The 16,791-nt window shown below is 40.7% G+C and overlaps 1 protein-coding gene across 2 annotated transcripts in view; it reads left to right on the top strand.

Annotated features, from left to right (window-relative positions):
* The window catches only part of LOC129769593 (acetyl-CoA carboxylase), a 51,918-nt gene extending 36,403 nt beyond the window's left edge, over nucleotides 1–15,515 (top strand). For both annotated transcript variants that reach the window (XM_055771957.1, XM_055771958.1), the window contains 7 exons: nucleotides 42–310; nucleotides 5,874–6,036; nucleotides 6,102–8,221; nucleotides 8,277–8,551; nucleotides 8,618–8,959; nucleotides 14,336–14,470; nucleotides 14,537–15,515. In XM_055771957.1, the coding sequence (XP_055627932.1) occupies nucleotides 42–310; nucleotides 5,874–6,036; nucleotides 6,102–8,221; nucleotides 8,277–8,551; nucleotides 8,618–8,959; nucleotides 14,336–14,470; nucleotides 14,537–14,659 (3,427 nt within the window). In that variant the 3' untranslated portion in view covers nucleotides 14,660–15,515. The remainder of the gene's footprint in view (nucleotides 1–41; nucleotides 311–5,873; nucleotides 6,037–6,101; nucleotides 8,222–8,276; nucleotides 8,552–8,617; nucleotides 8,960–14,335; nucleotides 14,471–14,536) is intronic.
* Nucleotides 15,516–16,791: the final 1,276 nt, after the last annotated feature.

Here is a 16,791-nt window from a genome sequence, read left to right as displayed (position 1 = left end):
TCTGTGTGAATCGTTGGAATATACTATTTCTACATTCTCAGGTTACTACCAGATGGAACTGAAATTGATAATATCACGGATTCATTCATGCGTACAGGCTGCATGGCAGCATTCGATTCGTTCGAACATTTCACGCAGTACTCGGATGAAATTCTGGACCTGCTTGAGGATTTCGCATCGCCAGCGTTCGTCAATCCGAAGATGATGGAAGCGATGTATGCCGGCGATTCGGATCGTCGGATGAGTACCTCAATTAACGTGTCCCTTTCGGAGCCTATCAGTCGACCCGCGGAGACGGAAGGAACCTCTAGTAAGTACAGCTTGAAACATTTAGAATCCGGGATCACTGATCAATTTATAGCAGCGGTCGTAGTAGGCGTATCTGAAATCTATTGACAACAAATTGTATGGAAAACCTATATCTTTCAACACTCAAAATTTCATATTGATCTCTTTTGTTTTGAGAAAGTTATGCTGGATGGAAGCCGAAAGGAGAAATTTAATATGTGTTCACACACTAAAAATCCGACGTGGTCAGGTACTAAAATAAGAGTGCCTAAATCGACCGTGTACGATGTGCTTAAACGCATCCGTGAACGTAAAACTGTTGTTCGGATGAATCAAAGGACGCATCGTAGTTGAACTTACGATTGGAGACTGAGGTTGAAGGTATTGAAAACATTTATGACAAACCCGGGACTATCGGACTACGAAATCGCCAAAAAAAAACAACTCTACCCATCGTGATTTTCATGCTTGCCAGCAACCAAACAGGACGCTGAAGCAAAATCTGATGGCCAAAAGATGCCCTCGAAAGTTGTACAACAAGATTTTGACGAAGTACATGCTAATGGATGACGAAACGTACGTGAAGATGGAGTTTAGACAGATCCCAGGCCTGAAATTCTATAAGGCCACCACCAGAACTGCAAATTTCTTATCCGCTGATAAATTTGCCTGAAGGTTCTTGATTTGCCAAGGGATTCGCAGCTATGGACATAAAATCAAGGTTCTCGTTACAAACAATGGATTAAACATGACCCCTCCTTGCAATGACTTTCTCTCTCAATGTCTAATTTAAATAGAGTCAGAGATATTACCGTTTTACAGTGGAGTTATCCATAAAATGGATAGGTTAATTCTTAATTCATAACATTAATTGTGATATTTTTGCTCTGTCCGAAACGATTTTAATATTATACGCTTGAACCGTGATGACAGATACTGAGGTGATCAATAAGTACCACTCATTTTTTAGAATTGACCTTCCATCTATTGGAGAGATTGAAGTTGTTGCTTGTCATGCAAACATCAGAAGCGAAGGCCTCTGTATTACCAGCTTGTATTGATTTCCAAGAGCTGCGTTTAGCAGCTGCTGACATGTGCTTACTCCTTCCTAAGTCAAGGTTGATCTTGGTATAATTTTTTTTTTAAATATTGTTCAACACTTTAGAGTTTGGCTATAGTCTTTTTGCTCAAATTCACTATCGTTAGATTGTTGGTGGAATGTAATCCAGGATTCCAACGGTAGTGATCACTTGTCAATCACAATTTCTACCACCAATGGGTTGAATTCTTCTGAATCAATAAACATGGCATACGATCTCACAAGAAACATTGATTGAAAAGAATATGTAGAAGCGATTGCTCTAGCCATCAATTCCAGAAATGGTTTAGCTTCTTTTTAGGCGTATAACTGTTTTTCTCGTTTGATCTATGACAGCGCGGTTCGCGCTCAAACGATATCTATCCCAATTTCCACCATTTGTTGGAGGTCTCCTAATTCATCGTGAGATAGCCGATGTTCCAAGCTTTATCAGAAAAAATCGAACGTACCTCAATTAACAATTAAAGCTTTTCGGAAACGTGGAACCCTAGACAATTTTCGAACGTATTTAGCTCTTGAGAATCAATTTAAAAACTTGATCGGACGTAAAAAAAACTGCTTATTGGCGAAATTTCATAAGAGATTTTTCACGCGAAACGTCTATAGAAAATTAGGGAAAGTTACTCGAAACATGAGAAATCGTTCTTCAACGAATAAAGCAATCTTGATTCCGAGTTTCTATGGTAGAATTCTCTCTTGCTCAGGCTATTCAAGCATTCAGTAGCTATTCAAAAATCCGGAAAACCCGCGACCGACTTCAATTTGTACCGCCCAATAGCAATGCAGTCTTGTATACGGAAATTGTTGGAGAAAATGATATTTTTGACGTAGAACTACGTCTTTCATTAAGCGTGCCAAATCAGAAAACTTTTTTATGAAATAAAGTTAACGTTAATAACTATTTTTGCCGCGAACGGATTTTGACGATTTACATACCAAACGAATCGGAAATTCCCTAAGATTTGTTTTTTATGCCATATATTACAATCACTTGTGTGTGAACGATTTAAATTGATGAAAACTAGAAGCATTTCCATCTTCCCATACATTTATTATTTGCGGGCTTCCCTACCCATGTCGTCTATAATAAGCAGCTTATCGGCGATCAACGAAGGGGAAATTTAAAGTCTCCATAAACAAAATATAAGAAGAAGATGTGAACGAAGGAAAATGATTACAATTCTCCGTGGACAAAGAATAGAAGAAGAAGAAGAAGAAGAACGAAGAACGAGGGGGAATATTTGCCTAGAGCATAAATACTGGATCTCGCTGAGGAAAACTTTCAGTATCGTTCTAGATACGAAGCAATGAACATCGCTTGTTCTTCCTTGTTTTGCGTAATCACATGTCTTCGTTTCGGATTGAGCTGTGGACGCGACCAAATTACTTAGTCGTTGATGTTTCTGGCATTGCAATTATTACATCAAACTGACGCCATTCCATTAAGGTTCTGAACTACACAATTGTTTGGGGAATCATCAAACTAGGCTATCATCGGCTCACCAAGAAAATGTTGCATGTGTGATTTGGTTTCGCATGACAGTAACAAAATAACAGCGTAGTTCTACGTCAACAATGTGGTCACAACCTCCTATATTGTTTCGCCTTGATCGATGGGTTGAAACAAATTACCTACTCTCAGATACACAATATGGATTCTGTAGGTGCAAAGGGTGTGTTGCTTTCTTCAGAAATGTAAACGGCTTATACCGTAAAAAAGCAAATGGCTTCAGTATTCTTGGACATGAAGGGAGCCTTTCATTAGGTTTCAATAGAGTTTCTCTCAGACAAATTGCACTCTCGGGGTTTGCGATCTCTATTAAATAACATGTTACATAACTTGCTTTGCGAGAAGCATTTGAATTTTTCTCGTGGAGATTCGGCAGTAAGTCGGGTCTCCTACATGAACCTCCCCCAGGACTCATGTTCAACCTTTTTCCTTGTACAACTTCTACGTAAGTGACATTGACAATTGCCTTACAGAAAATTGTATCCTAAGACAACTAGCAGATGATGAAGTGGTACCCGTCGTAGGGATTGAGTACTCCCCGGTGAAAACAGAGATAGACGTCTTTTCTAGGAATCATAGACCAGTAGAATCAAAGTTTCAACTTTTGGGTAAACCGATCATGCTATGACATTGAAGGCGACATTTATCAGCGTCAAATCGCCTTCAATGAATTTTATCCTTCAGTCCTTAAAATACCATCGCTAACTAGCAGCGCAAAGGTGTGGTTCAAAAGTTTGGACTTTATTCGCACCATCTCTTAACTCATGTCCAATGACTGTTCGTTAGGTGCGCTACTCTTTCGTATATTATTTTGCCGTCAACAAACTCTGCGTTTGTGGCCAAGATTACTACGACATCGAGCACGTTGTTTGGTCGTGCGAGGTGTATCTTGTCGCCAGATCGAATTTAGAAAACTTCCTTCGGGCCAGAGGAAGACAGGCCAATGTGCCAGATTAGGCTCGATTAGACCATGTTACATGTCCCAAATATATGTTTTCTTCGAAGCTATCGATCATCGTGTGTGAATGCCGCGATATTCTTATATCCTACTTTTCTTGCTTTGCGAGTAATTGGTTCCCTTCCTATTAACAGTAGAATAAATTGAAATGATATACGAGTAGATTTAAGAATTCAATGTTATCATCAACATTGTCATAATTTCCTTCTAAAATCAAGTCGACCGCGATTGATCGGTTTCCTACCTTATTAACCAAAGAATTAAGGAAAATGTTTATAGGGTAGATAGGGGCAATATGGTCCCCCTAAGAACGAAATGTCTTAAATCGTGTAGGATCATTTATAAATTATACTACATGTTAAAACCTCACGATTTGAAAATTTATTAATCGATGTACATTGTATGAATATGCTTTTAAAATAGTTTATGTGGAAAATTTACACGTTTAAAAATGTGTTTCATTTCCGTCGATCGAGAGCACTACAGGGCAAAATGGGCCACCATGCGGGGCAATATGACCATGTTATTTGATTCAATCTTTTAAGTATATTTTCGCTAGGAATTGACGTAACAAATTTATAAAAGGAAAATTCATTCTATTTTGCAACTATCACGTATATTTCATTCAATTTCATTCAGTTTGCATGTACAAAAAATAACAATCTGATCAAAATGTTTGTACTGCAAGTTTACGCAGGAACAGAGAATATCCGTGCAGTTATGTATCCACGAGTGGCATCGATAGCATTGGTTCTATCCATCGCCGTTCGTAGAGGAACCGAATTGTTTCCCACAATAGCAACATAGGATGTCCTGTGGGAGATTCTATAATCTTTATTCCGTGCTCAGCACCCAGCGTTCAGTTGAAGTTATAGCGCTCATCTGCCTCTTTCCCCGCACATCTTGAATGTAAAAACGTTACAAAATGACCCGAACAGCTGGAGTTGCAAAGGATCTGCACAACGTAAACAACGTTTGAGTGTTTCTCGCGGGACACAATTAACTAAGGCTGCATGTCGTACCACTTTTCACTGCTTCGATTGGCGCTTTCAAGCTGGTCTGTGACCACTTTTTAAGATTGGACGTCCTTGTGTAATTCCGCACCATGATTCCACGTCTAGCTATTTCCAACTATGAATTTTACAGCTTTTACAAAGTTTTACAGCTATATCTACAGGTTATGTTTAAAAAAAATACCTGGTCATCCTGCCCCGAGCAGGTATGCCCATTCCGCCCCGTACATTCACGCTCAATAAAAATGGACTGATCTTTTACATGAAAAGGCAGTGCAGCGCAATAAATCAGTGGAAACACTCAGAAATATTACCAGTATGAATTGGTATAAAGGGTCATAAATTGCAGTATGAAGCGTACAAAGCTGATTTTATTGATTTTGTTGATATGGTGTTCATGATAATCAGTAAGTGTGGGATTTCTTTCAATATCTTTATAAAACAATTGAATTTGAATACGGTTTTCACGAATATACTCAATAAGAGTATTCCTAACACAATTGTTTGAAGTAAGTGTCATTGGTTGAATAACAAGCCCAAACGCCCCACCTGGTCTTATTGCCCCTATCTAACCTATACAGTAATAAAAACATCGTTAAGAATTTGGCTCTTTAAAACTTATGTCACTACAGTCGAGAGGTGCTTCAGTAACACCATTGAAAAGGCCTAAATGCTCCAAATTACTCTCAATTTTGCCCAATCGAAAAGTATTGATCAATTGACATGCGGAAACTGAAGAACGGTCCCAACGTGACTCGGGATACCGCAGACATAAAGAGATCGTGGAATAAAATGGCCGCTTTATTTTATTTTTTCCATACTTTTTTCTGAAAAGAACAAGAAATTATTTGCATTTTGATATAATATATTTGATTGAACCTTTAACCAATCCCGAGATACAACTGTATTTGTGATTCCGGATTCTAATTGAATGAAGCTTTAGTACCATGTTATGCTTGAGAAATAACATCACATATATACATCTTGATGATTTTGTTTTCTCAGGTCATCCAGCGGAAGCAATTCACATATTGAGCATTGCGTTGCGAGATACGGGTGATATGGATGACCTACACATGCAACATCTGTTCGGCTCGTTTTGTGCACAACACCGCGAAGAGTTGCTCAGTCGCAGGGTGAGAAGAATAACATTTGCGGCCTTGAAGAAGTATTTCAATACAAAAATCAACTATTCCGATGATGTATTAAATGCTTTTTTTTTCCTTTCTCTAGGCGTCAGTTCCCCAAATTTTTCACCTACCGATCACGAGACAACTTCGAGGAAGATCGCATTTATCGTCACTTGGAACCGGCATGCGCCTTCCAGCTGGAACTGAACCGCATGAGAACGTACGATCTGGAAGCGCTGCCTTCGGCCAACCAAAAAATGCACCTCTACCTAGGTCGCGCCAAGGTACCCAAAGGTCAGGAAGTGACCGATTTCCGATTTTTCATTCGCTCCATCATCCGCCACTCGGATCTGATTACCAAAGAAGCCTCCTTCGAGTACCTGCAGAACGAAGGCGAACGTGTACTGCTCGAAGCAATGGACGAACTGGAAGTCGCCTTCTCCCATCCGCAAGCGAAGCGAACCGATTGCAATCATATATTTTTGAACTTCGTCCCGACCGTTATAATGGATCCGGGTAAAATTGAGGAATCGGTGACGAAGATGGTGATGCGATACGGACCCCGGCTGTGGAAACTTCGGGTGCTCCAGGCTGAACTGAAAATGGTTATTCGTCCGACACCTCAATCACCGACTACCTCAGTGCGGCTCTGCATCGCGAACGATTCAGGATACTTTCTAGACATAGCAATGTACACTGAAGTGACCGATCCGGAGACGCATGTGATCAAATTCCAGGCGTACGGTAATCGTCGGGGACCTCTGAATGGGCTTCCGATTTCATCGCCCTATATGACCAAAGATTATCTCCAGCAGAAACGCTTCCAGGCACAATCCAACGGCACAACATATGTGTACGACATTCCCGACATGTTCCGTCAGATGACTGAACGGCTGTGGAAGGAATTCTCCAAGGCAAGGCCCAACGAGGATATCAGAATGCCGGAAAAAATTCTACTCGTGTGTAACGAGCTGGTCCTTAAGGGTAATACACTAGAAGAAATACAACGTCTACCCGGTGAGAATAGCGTCGGAATGGTGGCGTGGAGAATAGTGCTTGCGACACCAGAGTTCCCGGATGGACGAGAGATCGTGGTTATAGCTAACGATCTGACGCACTTTATCGGATCATTTGGTCCACAGGAGGATCTGTTGTTTTACAAGGCATCGGAATTGTCTCGGGAGAGAAAGTGTCCAAGGATTTATATTTCGGTGAACAGCGGTGCCCGCATTGGTTTGGCTGAAGAAGTGAAATCATTGTTCAAGGTCGCCTGGGAGGATCCGGATGAACCGGAAAAAGGGTTCAAGTATCTCTACTTGACAACGGAGGATTACAGCAAGATTGCCAATACGACTTCTGTGCGTGCTATTCTGATCGAGGACGAAGGTGAACCACGTTACAAAATCACTGACATCATCGGAAAAACTGACGGATTGGGCGTAGAGAACTTGCGCTACGCTGGTATGATCGCTGGGGAAACATCACGAGCGTACGAGGATGTGGTTACAATATCGATGGTAACCTGCAGAACTATTGGTATTGGTTCCTACTTGGTGCGTCTCGGCCAGCGTGTAATCCAAATCGACAACTCCCACATTATTCTGACGGGATTTGCTGCACTGAATAAGCTGCTCGGTAGAAAGGTGTACGCTTCCAATAATCAGCTTGGAGGTATCCAGATTATGTACAACAATGGCGTAACTCACAAGACAGAGGCCCTGGATTTGGACGGTGTTTATACGATACTCTACTGGCTGTCTTATATTCCGAATGTACGAGGTGGAATCTTGCCCATCGTTTCGGCGAGCGATCCGATTGATAGAGCGGTGGGTTTCATGCCCACCAAGGCTCCGTACGATCCGCGTTGGATGCTAGCCGGTCGAGTGAATCCAGCTAATCCTTCCGAGTGGGAAACTGGATTCTTCGATCGTGGCACCTGGTCAGAAATCATGGAACCGTGGGCACAAACCGTGGTGGTTGGCAGGGCCAAACTCGGAGGCATCCCGGTTGGTGTTATCGCGGTGGAAACAAGAACCGTAGAGCTAACCATTCCCGCTGACCCGGCGAATCTTGACTCGGAGGCGAAAACATTCCAACAAGCTGGCCAGGTGTGGTTCCCCGATTCGTCCTACAAGACGGCACAAGCAATCAAAGATTTTGGCCGGGAGGAGTTGCCGTTGATTATCTTGGCCAACTGGAGAGGATTCTCCGGTGGACAGAAAGGTTCGTTCCATTATTTTTTTCAAATTTTTTCGTCTAACAATTTCTTTCTTTGTAGACATGTACGAGCAGATAGTTAAATTTGGTGCGTACATTGTGGATGGACTGCGTGAGTACAAGCAACCGGTTATCATTTACCTGCCACCAAATGCGGAACTTCGTGGAGGAGCCTGGGCTGTGCTGGACCCAACCATTAATCCTCGCTATATGGAAACGTACGCCGATCCGGAATCTCGTGCCGGAGTTCTCGAACCTGAAGGTATCGTCGAAGTCAAATTCAAAGAGAAAGATCTCGTTAAAGCCATCCAGCGACTGGACCCGACCTGTTTGGATGTAAGTTGTTTCGCTATATGGCGCTACAAAATTTCTTATCGTGTTTTTTTCTATTAAATAATTCAGCTCAAGCAAAAGATGAACGACGCGAGTAACAACAAAGAGGTCCAGGCGGAGCTGGAGAACCAAATTAAGGCGCGTGTGAACTCGCTGCTGCACGTGTATCATACAGTGGCGGTACACTTCGCCGATCTTCATGACACACCCGAACGAATGCTGGAGAAGGGTTGTATTTCCGAAATTGTACCGTGGCGAAGTTCGCGTGGCTTTTTCTACTGGCGGTTACGGAGATTACTGCTCGAGGAATACTTTATCAAACAAATCCTGGACGCTCAGGACAGCCTTTCGGTCGGGCAGGCACAATCGATGCTGCGGCGATGGTTCGTGGAGGACATGGGCGCAACAGAGGTTAGTTACAAAAGCTATCCCATTGAATACTGACGTTGTCGATAGTGTTTCTCACTGCCGAGTCAGGCATATTGAACGCATTCCATACAATTCCATTGCATTCCATGGGTGGCTGTCAGTGTGTTGATTCTTCGTTGGAGCACCAAATGTGGTTTCCAGGTGTGCGAAACATAACTATAAAAACCTTTCAATAAATGCTAAAAAATGGTGGCATATGCATAATGCCACTCGTTAGCATTGAATCGTTCGCCTGAAGCTTCTTTGTATAGAGAATACGAACGACAATAACTAATGTTTTGATGGTTTTCAAGACTTATTATTATTATGAATCTATCAAAAAATAAATGTTCAATAACCTCCGAAATTGGACAATTTTCGTTGCGTGACCGATATTCAGAATAAGCCATAACTAATGATTATTTTTAAAGATCTGTATATTCTGTATGAAACCCAAAAAATCTGTAATCTGTTGCTGCAGATTCCTAGTTTTGAAATGCTTGAAAAATAGAAATACAGATTATCCTGTAGATATGGTCACCCTGATGACGATACTTCCAGATTGATTCGTTGGAATCCACGACGTTCCTGCTAGAAGTGGGCAAAACGGTTAATTTTAGTGACAGCTCAGAACCGCTCGTTCAAACGAGTCGGCTCATTTGGGCGGCTCTTTTTTGAACCGCGGCTTTTTTTTAAGCGGCTCTTTTTTGAGCCAAGACCAGTGTTGTAAACGGTCGACATTTCTCTCAATGTCGCTCTTGCGCGAAAGTCACGGCTCAGTATGTGCATTCAAGCGTAGCTGCACGCATTCATCTACCTTCTCACTCACACATCCATACACGACGGATGATATTTAGACGGATTACTTAGATCAAAGCAACCGAAAAACTCTCCCCTGTCAAGTGCGAATGTGTTGAATGAACGTTTTAAGCGTTGAGCGTTCCCCGTGAACACTGTTGTTTAATTACGGGACGAGGAATAGCTAATGAATAAAACGAGAAAAAAAACGAAATATGACATTTTTGGGTCGACGGTACTTTGACTGTTCATGTTATGATGTTCATCAATGACACAGCACATACGTCTCCATGAATAGTCATACGATGGTAACCATTAGCAAGACTGGCCAAGACTCTTCCGAAAAGCGGTTCGTTAGTAGAGAACCGTGGATTGTACGCTCGTTCTGATGAACCTGCTCAAATGAGCGGTTCGTGAGCGCTCGCCAATCTCTAGTTCCTGCGTTCCTAGTTGGATTGAGAGTCACGACGCTTTTGTATTCGTGATCTGATTGAAAGTGCCTTATTCAGTAACAATTTTGCTCTTTTATACAGGATTTTTCCTTATGTTGCCTCTTGGGCAAGGCCTTATCTCACACCAGAAGGACGTAACTGAAGAAATAATAAAATAACTATTTATTCCAAGCCCTGAACCAGACGGGTGAACGAGGGAGGTTTGTTCGGGCACACGCTCCGCCTAGATACGCTTATTCTTGCCCTAGTCATAAATTATTCTATCCGCGTTGACGACACTGAGCTTCGTATTACGAAATGGGGGAGTAGGCATGACAATATGGGTTTGCAGAAGAAATGAGCACACTTTTAAAATAAAAATTATGAATGAAAATTATTTTTCCCAAATTAAATTAGTACTCTATGTAAATGAAAATCACTTTTGCTTGCTAGTAATGAACACAAATCATACAAAAATTGAATCTAAAGATAATTTTATATTATAATGGTATGTTTTGGTGAGAATATCTGAAAATTCATACAAAATAGTTTAAATTAGGGTCAGAACAACGTACTTCTAGTAGGTAAATAACGCCAAGAAAAAATTTTCATACTAATTTGTTCGACAAAGCTTCAGACCAATTGAGCACGCCCCAGCTCGGAAGTTGTTTCTGATGGTATTATCCGTCGGGGTCGTTGGTCCCAAACAGTGAAAGGTTGGACTGTGTCATCTTCTGCTAGATTTCGGTTGCTAAGACAGTCAGGTGCGTCTCCTCACGTTCGCTGTTTTTTAGTGAGGAAACTCGAAGTTCTGGAGACTATCGCCACGTCCATCGGGACAGAGGTTCCCCTACTTCGGCACATACCGAGGCAGTTGGTGTTAATGGTAGCAGGCCAATAATAATCCACAATGCTTTGTTGTAAATCGGAGATATAATTTTTAGGAGTTTATCTCTGACCAGGCATGACATTCCGAGACCGCAGGTGAGGCGACTGTAGATGATAGCTTTGGTAACCAGTAAATGGATCATTTGGTTATTACTCCGGTGAGGTTTGGCTCTTCTTTATCTCAGTACCATGGAGTTCAGATTGCAGCAGACCACCCCTCTCAGGACTTTCGACGTTCTACGGCGGGAGATGCGGTTGTTGTAAATTTTAACTCTCGTACTGCAAACTCAGTGTTCATGAACAGCATGTGATCACTCTTTTGCACCGAAAGTGGAACATCGATCGACAGTCTGTTTACCGATACTATTTGTAACTGCCTGGATCTTGATGCGTGGTGCCCTATGCATGTTCCCCACCACTGCCAGAAGGGGCTGTCCATATACCACGTGGACAGAAAAAGCATGATTTTAGACACCCCCTCCCCCTTCGTGGACAAGCGTGGACATTCCTTATATCCCTCCCCCTGTTGTCCACGTGGACATTCCTCCGATTTTGAGGAAAAAATCAAGAAATTCTATTTTTTTCACTTGAATTTCATTTCAAGTTTGTATCTATTTTCCATTATATATGTTTATTGATAAAAATTATAGCCTTAGCAATGGTAACGATTTATCTTGAAATCTTCGATTTTTTTCAACATTGTCCGGGAGCTCTCATTATTTTCTTCCGATTTCCATTTACGTTATTATTATTTTCTTCCGAATTCCATTTACGTTATCTCCATATCCATTTTAAAATATCGGTTGTGAGCTTATTCTCGAGTATTTTTATTAAAGCTGGCTGGCTGTTTGAGTTTTCAAAACATCAGACAATGAAATCAAGCACTTTGTTTAAAAACTGAATTTTTTCGTCTAAACATCAATGACTTTCGCTTTCACAGGTTCGGTAATGCCTGATGACTATAATGACCCTAGTAAAAACAAAACATCTGCAGTATCATCGTGGTCGATGATTCCGTTGACATACAACCCTTATTTAATTCGTGCCGATTCTAAGGAAAAAAACCAAAAGTATATTTTTGTAGACATACATCTCTTCGATCATAGATGCACCGTTTTTTCCTGGATATTTCAGCATCCTTCATGCAACTTGAGAATTCCATCCTCTCAGAACTTATGCTATGCAGTAAGTTGAAGTTCTTACAAGAATCTTAACAGTTAATAATCTGAAGATGCAATATGGCGGGTGGAGTTTTAGAAGTGCCCTAGAAGCGTTCTGGATCGTTGATTTTCATACGTTCAGCCGCTAGCAGTACTTGTTGAAATTCATCGAAACTAGTTTCTTGGTAGAAGTTCATGATACAGATTTTCTTCCAGTCCTACCAGACCCAGCCATAACTTTCTTCGAGCGAAAACCTGCTTCGGGGTTACATTCACTTGCTAAGAATTTTTTTAAATCAACATTCTTGTAAATGATTTGCCCTTTACAATTCGCTACAAATATGTATTTTCGTCGCGTTTATGAAACGAATCGCATATTGAGATAAGTCCCTTCAAGTGTTTTTCGGTAAAATAAACCCTTATTCCGGAATCCGGTCGGATTTGAAATTAGCACAATGTTGCGTTCTTTAAGAGGGTATTCTAATCTAGAAATTTGAAAAAAAAAACAATTTTTTTTCTTCATATTTCTCTAATTCAGACACACTCCCTTCGGTAGTATCCGAAACAGGCTTAATCGCTTCATAGCTATGAGGAAGATGGTGACGGCTAAGACGGATTCTTGAGGTACACCAGTTTTTTTTTCGCTAAGACACCTGAAACTGTTGTTCCCAACTTTTACCTCGTAGGTTTGTTACGATTTAATTCACAAAGTGTAGCCAAATTAATTCAGCATGATGTTGTCTCAGAACTAGTGGAATCCAGATTCGGTTGTACGCCTTCTCCAGATCCAGGGCTACCATCTCTGCGATTTATCCTGGCTTCAGCTACCACCTCTCCTCTGCGAAATACGTGTTTATTCCCATTCCTGGTCAGAACTTCCAACTTCCTGCTTTCGTCGGTTCGCCATTCTCCCCAGAGTCTTGGAAGTACTGGAGGTCAAGAATATTGACCGACTTTGGAGGTGGGGATTACAATACTATGTCGAGAAGAGGAGATAGACCAAATGGGGGCAACTGCTTTATCATTTTATTAACAGATGCAGTTGGGACCACTGGACTCCCCTTCGGCGGACGGCAACGCGACGGTGAGTTCCTCGACGGGAAAGTGTTTGTTGAACGATTTTCCAAACCGGTTGTTTGTAACCACGTATCGATTGATTGTGTTCGTAAAGAGGCTGGCTATAGTAACACATAGCTAGTGATGAAAACACGGATCGTAGGTTCCACCTATTTAACCAAAAGAAACTGCGTTATGTGCGTTTCTTGACATCGAAGGTGCTTTTGATAATGCTTCCTGTCTATCAATGGCACAGGTTATGAGGAAACCACATTTCAATGGCTGAATAGTCGAATGTCTGGGCGGGTCGTCGATATCTGTGATTGCAACAAAAGATTGTACACAAGGAGGAGTTCAATGCAAGCTTTGCACTATGCTTGATTGGTGCGTATTCTGAGAATGTATTAATAAAATGCACGTCCGTTCAACACGTTGACAAAATAGTGAATAGAAACTGTTTTTCGTTTGTTTCTTTCTTTTAAAGATATGGTGTGTGATGCAAAAATACACACGAAAAGCATGAAAATCGACGTGGTACCTTAACCGAACAAATCGCTCGACTTATTGGTAGAACTAACTAATGATTTCGAATGACTGTGTTCAACATGGCAAAGTTTTCACACAATGTTTGGCTTATGTTATTGTTCAAGCTTATGAAACCTTAACACATTAAGAATCGCACGTTTTGGGGAAAACTTGTACGCTTCATTTGTTCAGATTCCACGAAAGAGATCGTTTCCTTCGGTGTGGAAGAGACGAAGCCGAGCCATCGGTAGGCCTTGTTAGATTCTGCAGACCAAGGATTTAACCATCAAGTGAAGGATTTAACCATCAAGTGAAGAAAACACGGGTTATTTCGTGATCCATCCGTAATAGACGGAACATGAAACACGAGAAAACTCGTGAGCAGTCCGCAATGTGTTAATAGAAGCTTTGATTGAACTAATGAAAATTCTTGGGATCAATGAGATTATCGATAAGATTCATCGACCATTCATGATCACGTAATGTGCCAAAACTTAACATTTTTTTCCTTCTATTTGTAGGGCTATCAATGGGAGAATAACGAACCCGTGGTTGAGTGGCTGGAAAACCAGAAGAAGACCGACTCTACGGTCAGTCGAAACATTTACGCTGTGAAGAAGGACGCAATAATCTCACAAATACAGAAGGCTCTCGAGGTAAGTTTTGGCGTATTCTGCCCTCACAACAACTTGATCTAATTTTTTTTTGCTATATCATCACAGGAATGCCCCGAGATCGCAATAGATGCAGTGATTGGCCTATGTCAGGCTCTTTCTCCAGCTCATCGAGGTGAGGTAGTGAAAACACTATCTCAGCTGGAATTCACAGAGAAGGAACACACATGACCGCGAGCTTCCTACAAGTAACGCACCAATCGCAGAAGGACGAAACGGAAGAAATAGTACTCCTGCGAAACAAACCATACTTCTCATTTTAAAAATTGTTGCAATGTGGACATCTCCATTAGTCGATCAGATTTATGCTTCTATTTAAATTAAACAAAGCCACAAATTTCCGTTTCCAGTCATCTTCAATCGTCCGTACAACTAATCATAAATATCATAAAATTAGTAATATTGTTCATGTCCACCAATTAAATGGTGATAATATGAATTAAAAAGAAAAACTATATCTAATAATGTTAGATTATATTGGAAGAGTTGTAACCGATTGTAGTGAATGTAGACTATTTATATATACACAAACAAACAAAAACTTACCATAAACACACGACTATGGTTACAGCGAAGTGATTCATAATGTTAAACATAAGTTACTGTTAAACTAAATCTAAAGCGAAGCGGAGCATTCGGTCCGTTTTTCTAGCTGTAAGAGATTGCAAATATTATGACTATTTGATACTGAACGCCATGATTAATTCGTGGTTGATTAGCTAGTTCGTTGTTTTGTTCTTTTACATTTGGGGGGGGGGGGGAGTAGTTTTACTATACAGATCGCAACCAAGGACTCCGGGTAATGATTATTTTTTCTCTCAAGGGGCACCGTGTAGATATGTTTGCGCGTTTAAACTATATAAGTTATTGTAACGGAGGGTATAAAGGAAGCTTAGCTATGTTTAGTGGATTTATTGAAAACTATCACTAGCTTAGTGTGAAATCAGATAATATTAGAACACATCACTAAATCCTCAGAAATTGTACAAACGAATGCAGAAATGAAAATAAATTGTTTGGATCTAGAGAGGATATATATGAAAATGATAGAGAAAATGACCATAACTGGTTCGGATCTGGTCGCATAAAAATAAAACAGCTGCCCCGTGTCAACGATACGTGGAAATTCTACGAGAAGGTCAACCAACCCGGCATAGGCTATGGTTGCAAGTCGACATACGGAAGGATGAGGAGGGAACGTCATCTCTAAAACGAGGTGGCTGACAGGTGATAGGTAGAAGTGGAAATGAATCTGTCCTAGGTGCGAAAGCAGTTTTTACCAAAAAAGTTTTTTTTTAAAATGTGTACCGAACACGTTTTTTTGAAGCTACTGGTGAAGTTTTGCACGATTTTGACGTAGGATTACGTCTTTCGGGAACATATTGGGGTACAAATTGTAAATCGAAAATCGAGCGCACCGTGAAATTGTCCAATTTTAAATGCTTATTGCTCATTCATTTCATGATGGATTAATTAGATTTTCGCGTCAATCAATCGGCACTCCATAACAAATTTTTACATTGAATAAAATAATTTATGTCATGAAACTAAGTATCGAACAATTTAAAAATCTCAACCCCTATCCTAACGGAAATACCCACTTCTGATTGGTCGAAATTAACGACACATGCGGCGGGTCCCTAACAGATACATCAAAACCAAACTGCCTGGGGGATATCGGCATTGCAAACACATAAAAGTAGGAGGAGTTTTTGTTCCCATCGAAATGTGTTCCCTAACAGAGACATCGTAATCAAGCTGACTGGGGGAAATCGGCATTGCATAAGTAGGGGGAGCTTTTTTCCCACCGATATGTATTACCTAACAGAGATTTCAAATCCAAGGCGTCTGGGGGAAATCGGCATGTAAATACCCTCGTGGTCGATCATTTAACTAACGACGCGCACAAATGAATAGTGCTCATTGTAACTAGCGTGGGCATTGCTGATTCCATACGTGCTGGCGAATAAGTTGGGAGCGAAGAACGAGTGTTTTTTCGTTCCAATCAGAATCTTTCGATGGGTTGATGGAAGAATGATGTTTCAATGAACTGAATAGAACTTTTGATTGATAGAATATAAATAAAATTTAAATTTGAATTTTTTTGTTGGTTGCTTCGTGAAATTTTATATCAATGACCGATCATGTGTTGTAAAACTTTTAGCACAACTGTAAGTGTAAAATTGTATATGGTAGCTATTGTGTTTAAATGACTTGAAATATGAAACGATTTCTTTTTTTCCAAAGGAAAGTTCATGCGACGAGCAAAATTGGAAAAATTAAGGAATATTCGAAAAAGTGAT

Source organism: Toxorhynchites rutilus, chromosome 2, assembly GCF_029784135.1.
Source record: "Toxorhynchites rutilus septentrionalis strain SRP chromosome 2, ASM2978413v1, whole genome shotgun sequence".
NCBI classification, from domain to species: Eukaryota; Metazoa; Arthropoda; class Insecta; order Diptera; family Culicidae; genus Toxorhynchites; species Toxorhynchites rutilus.
This window is presented reverse-complemented; position numbering and strand designations above follow the sequence as displayed.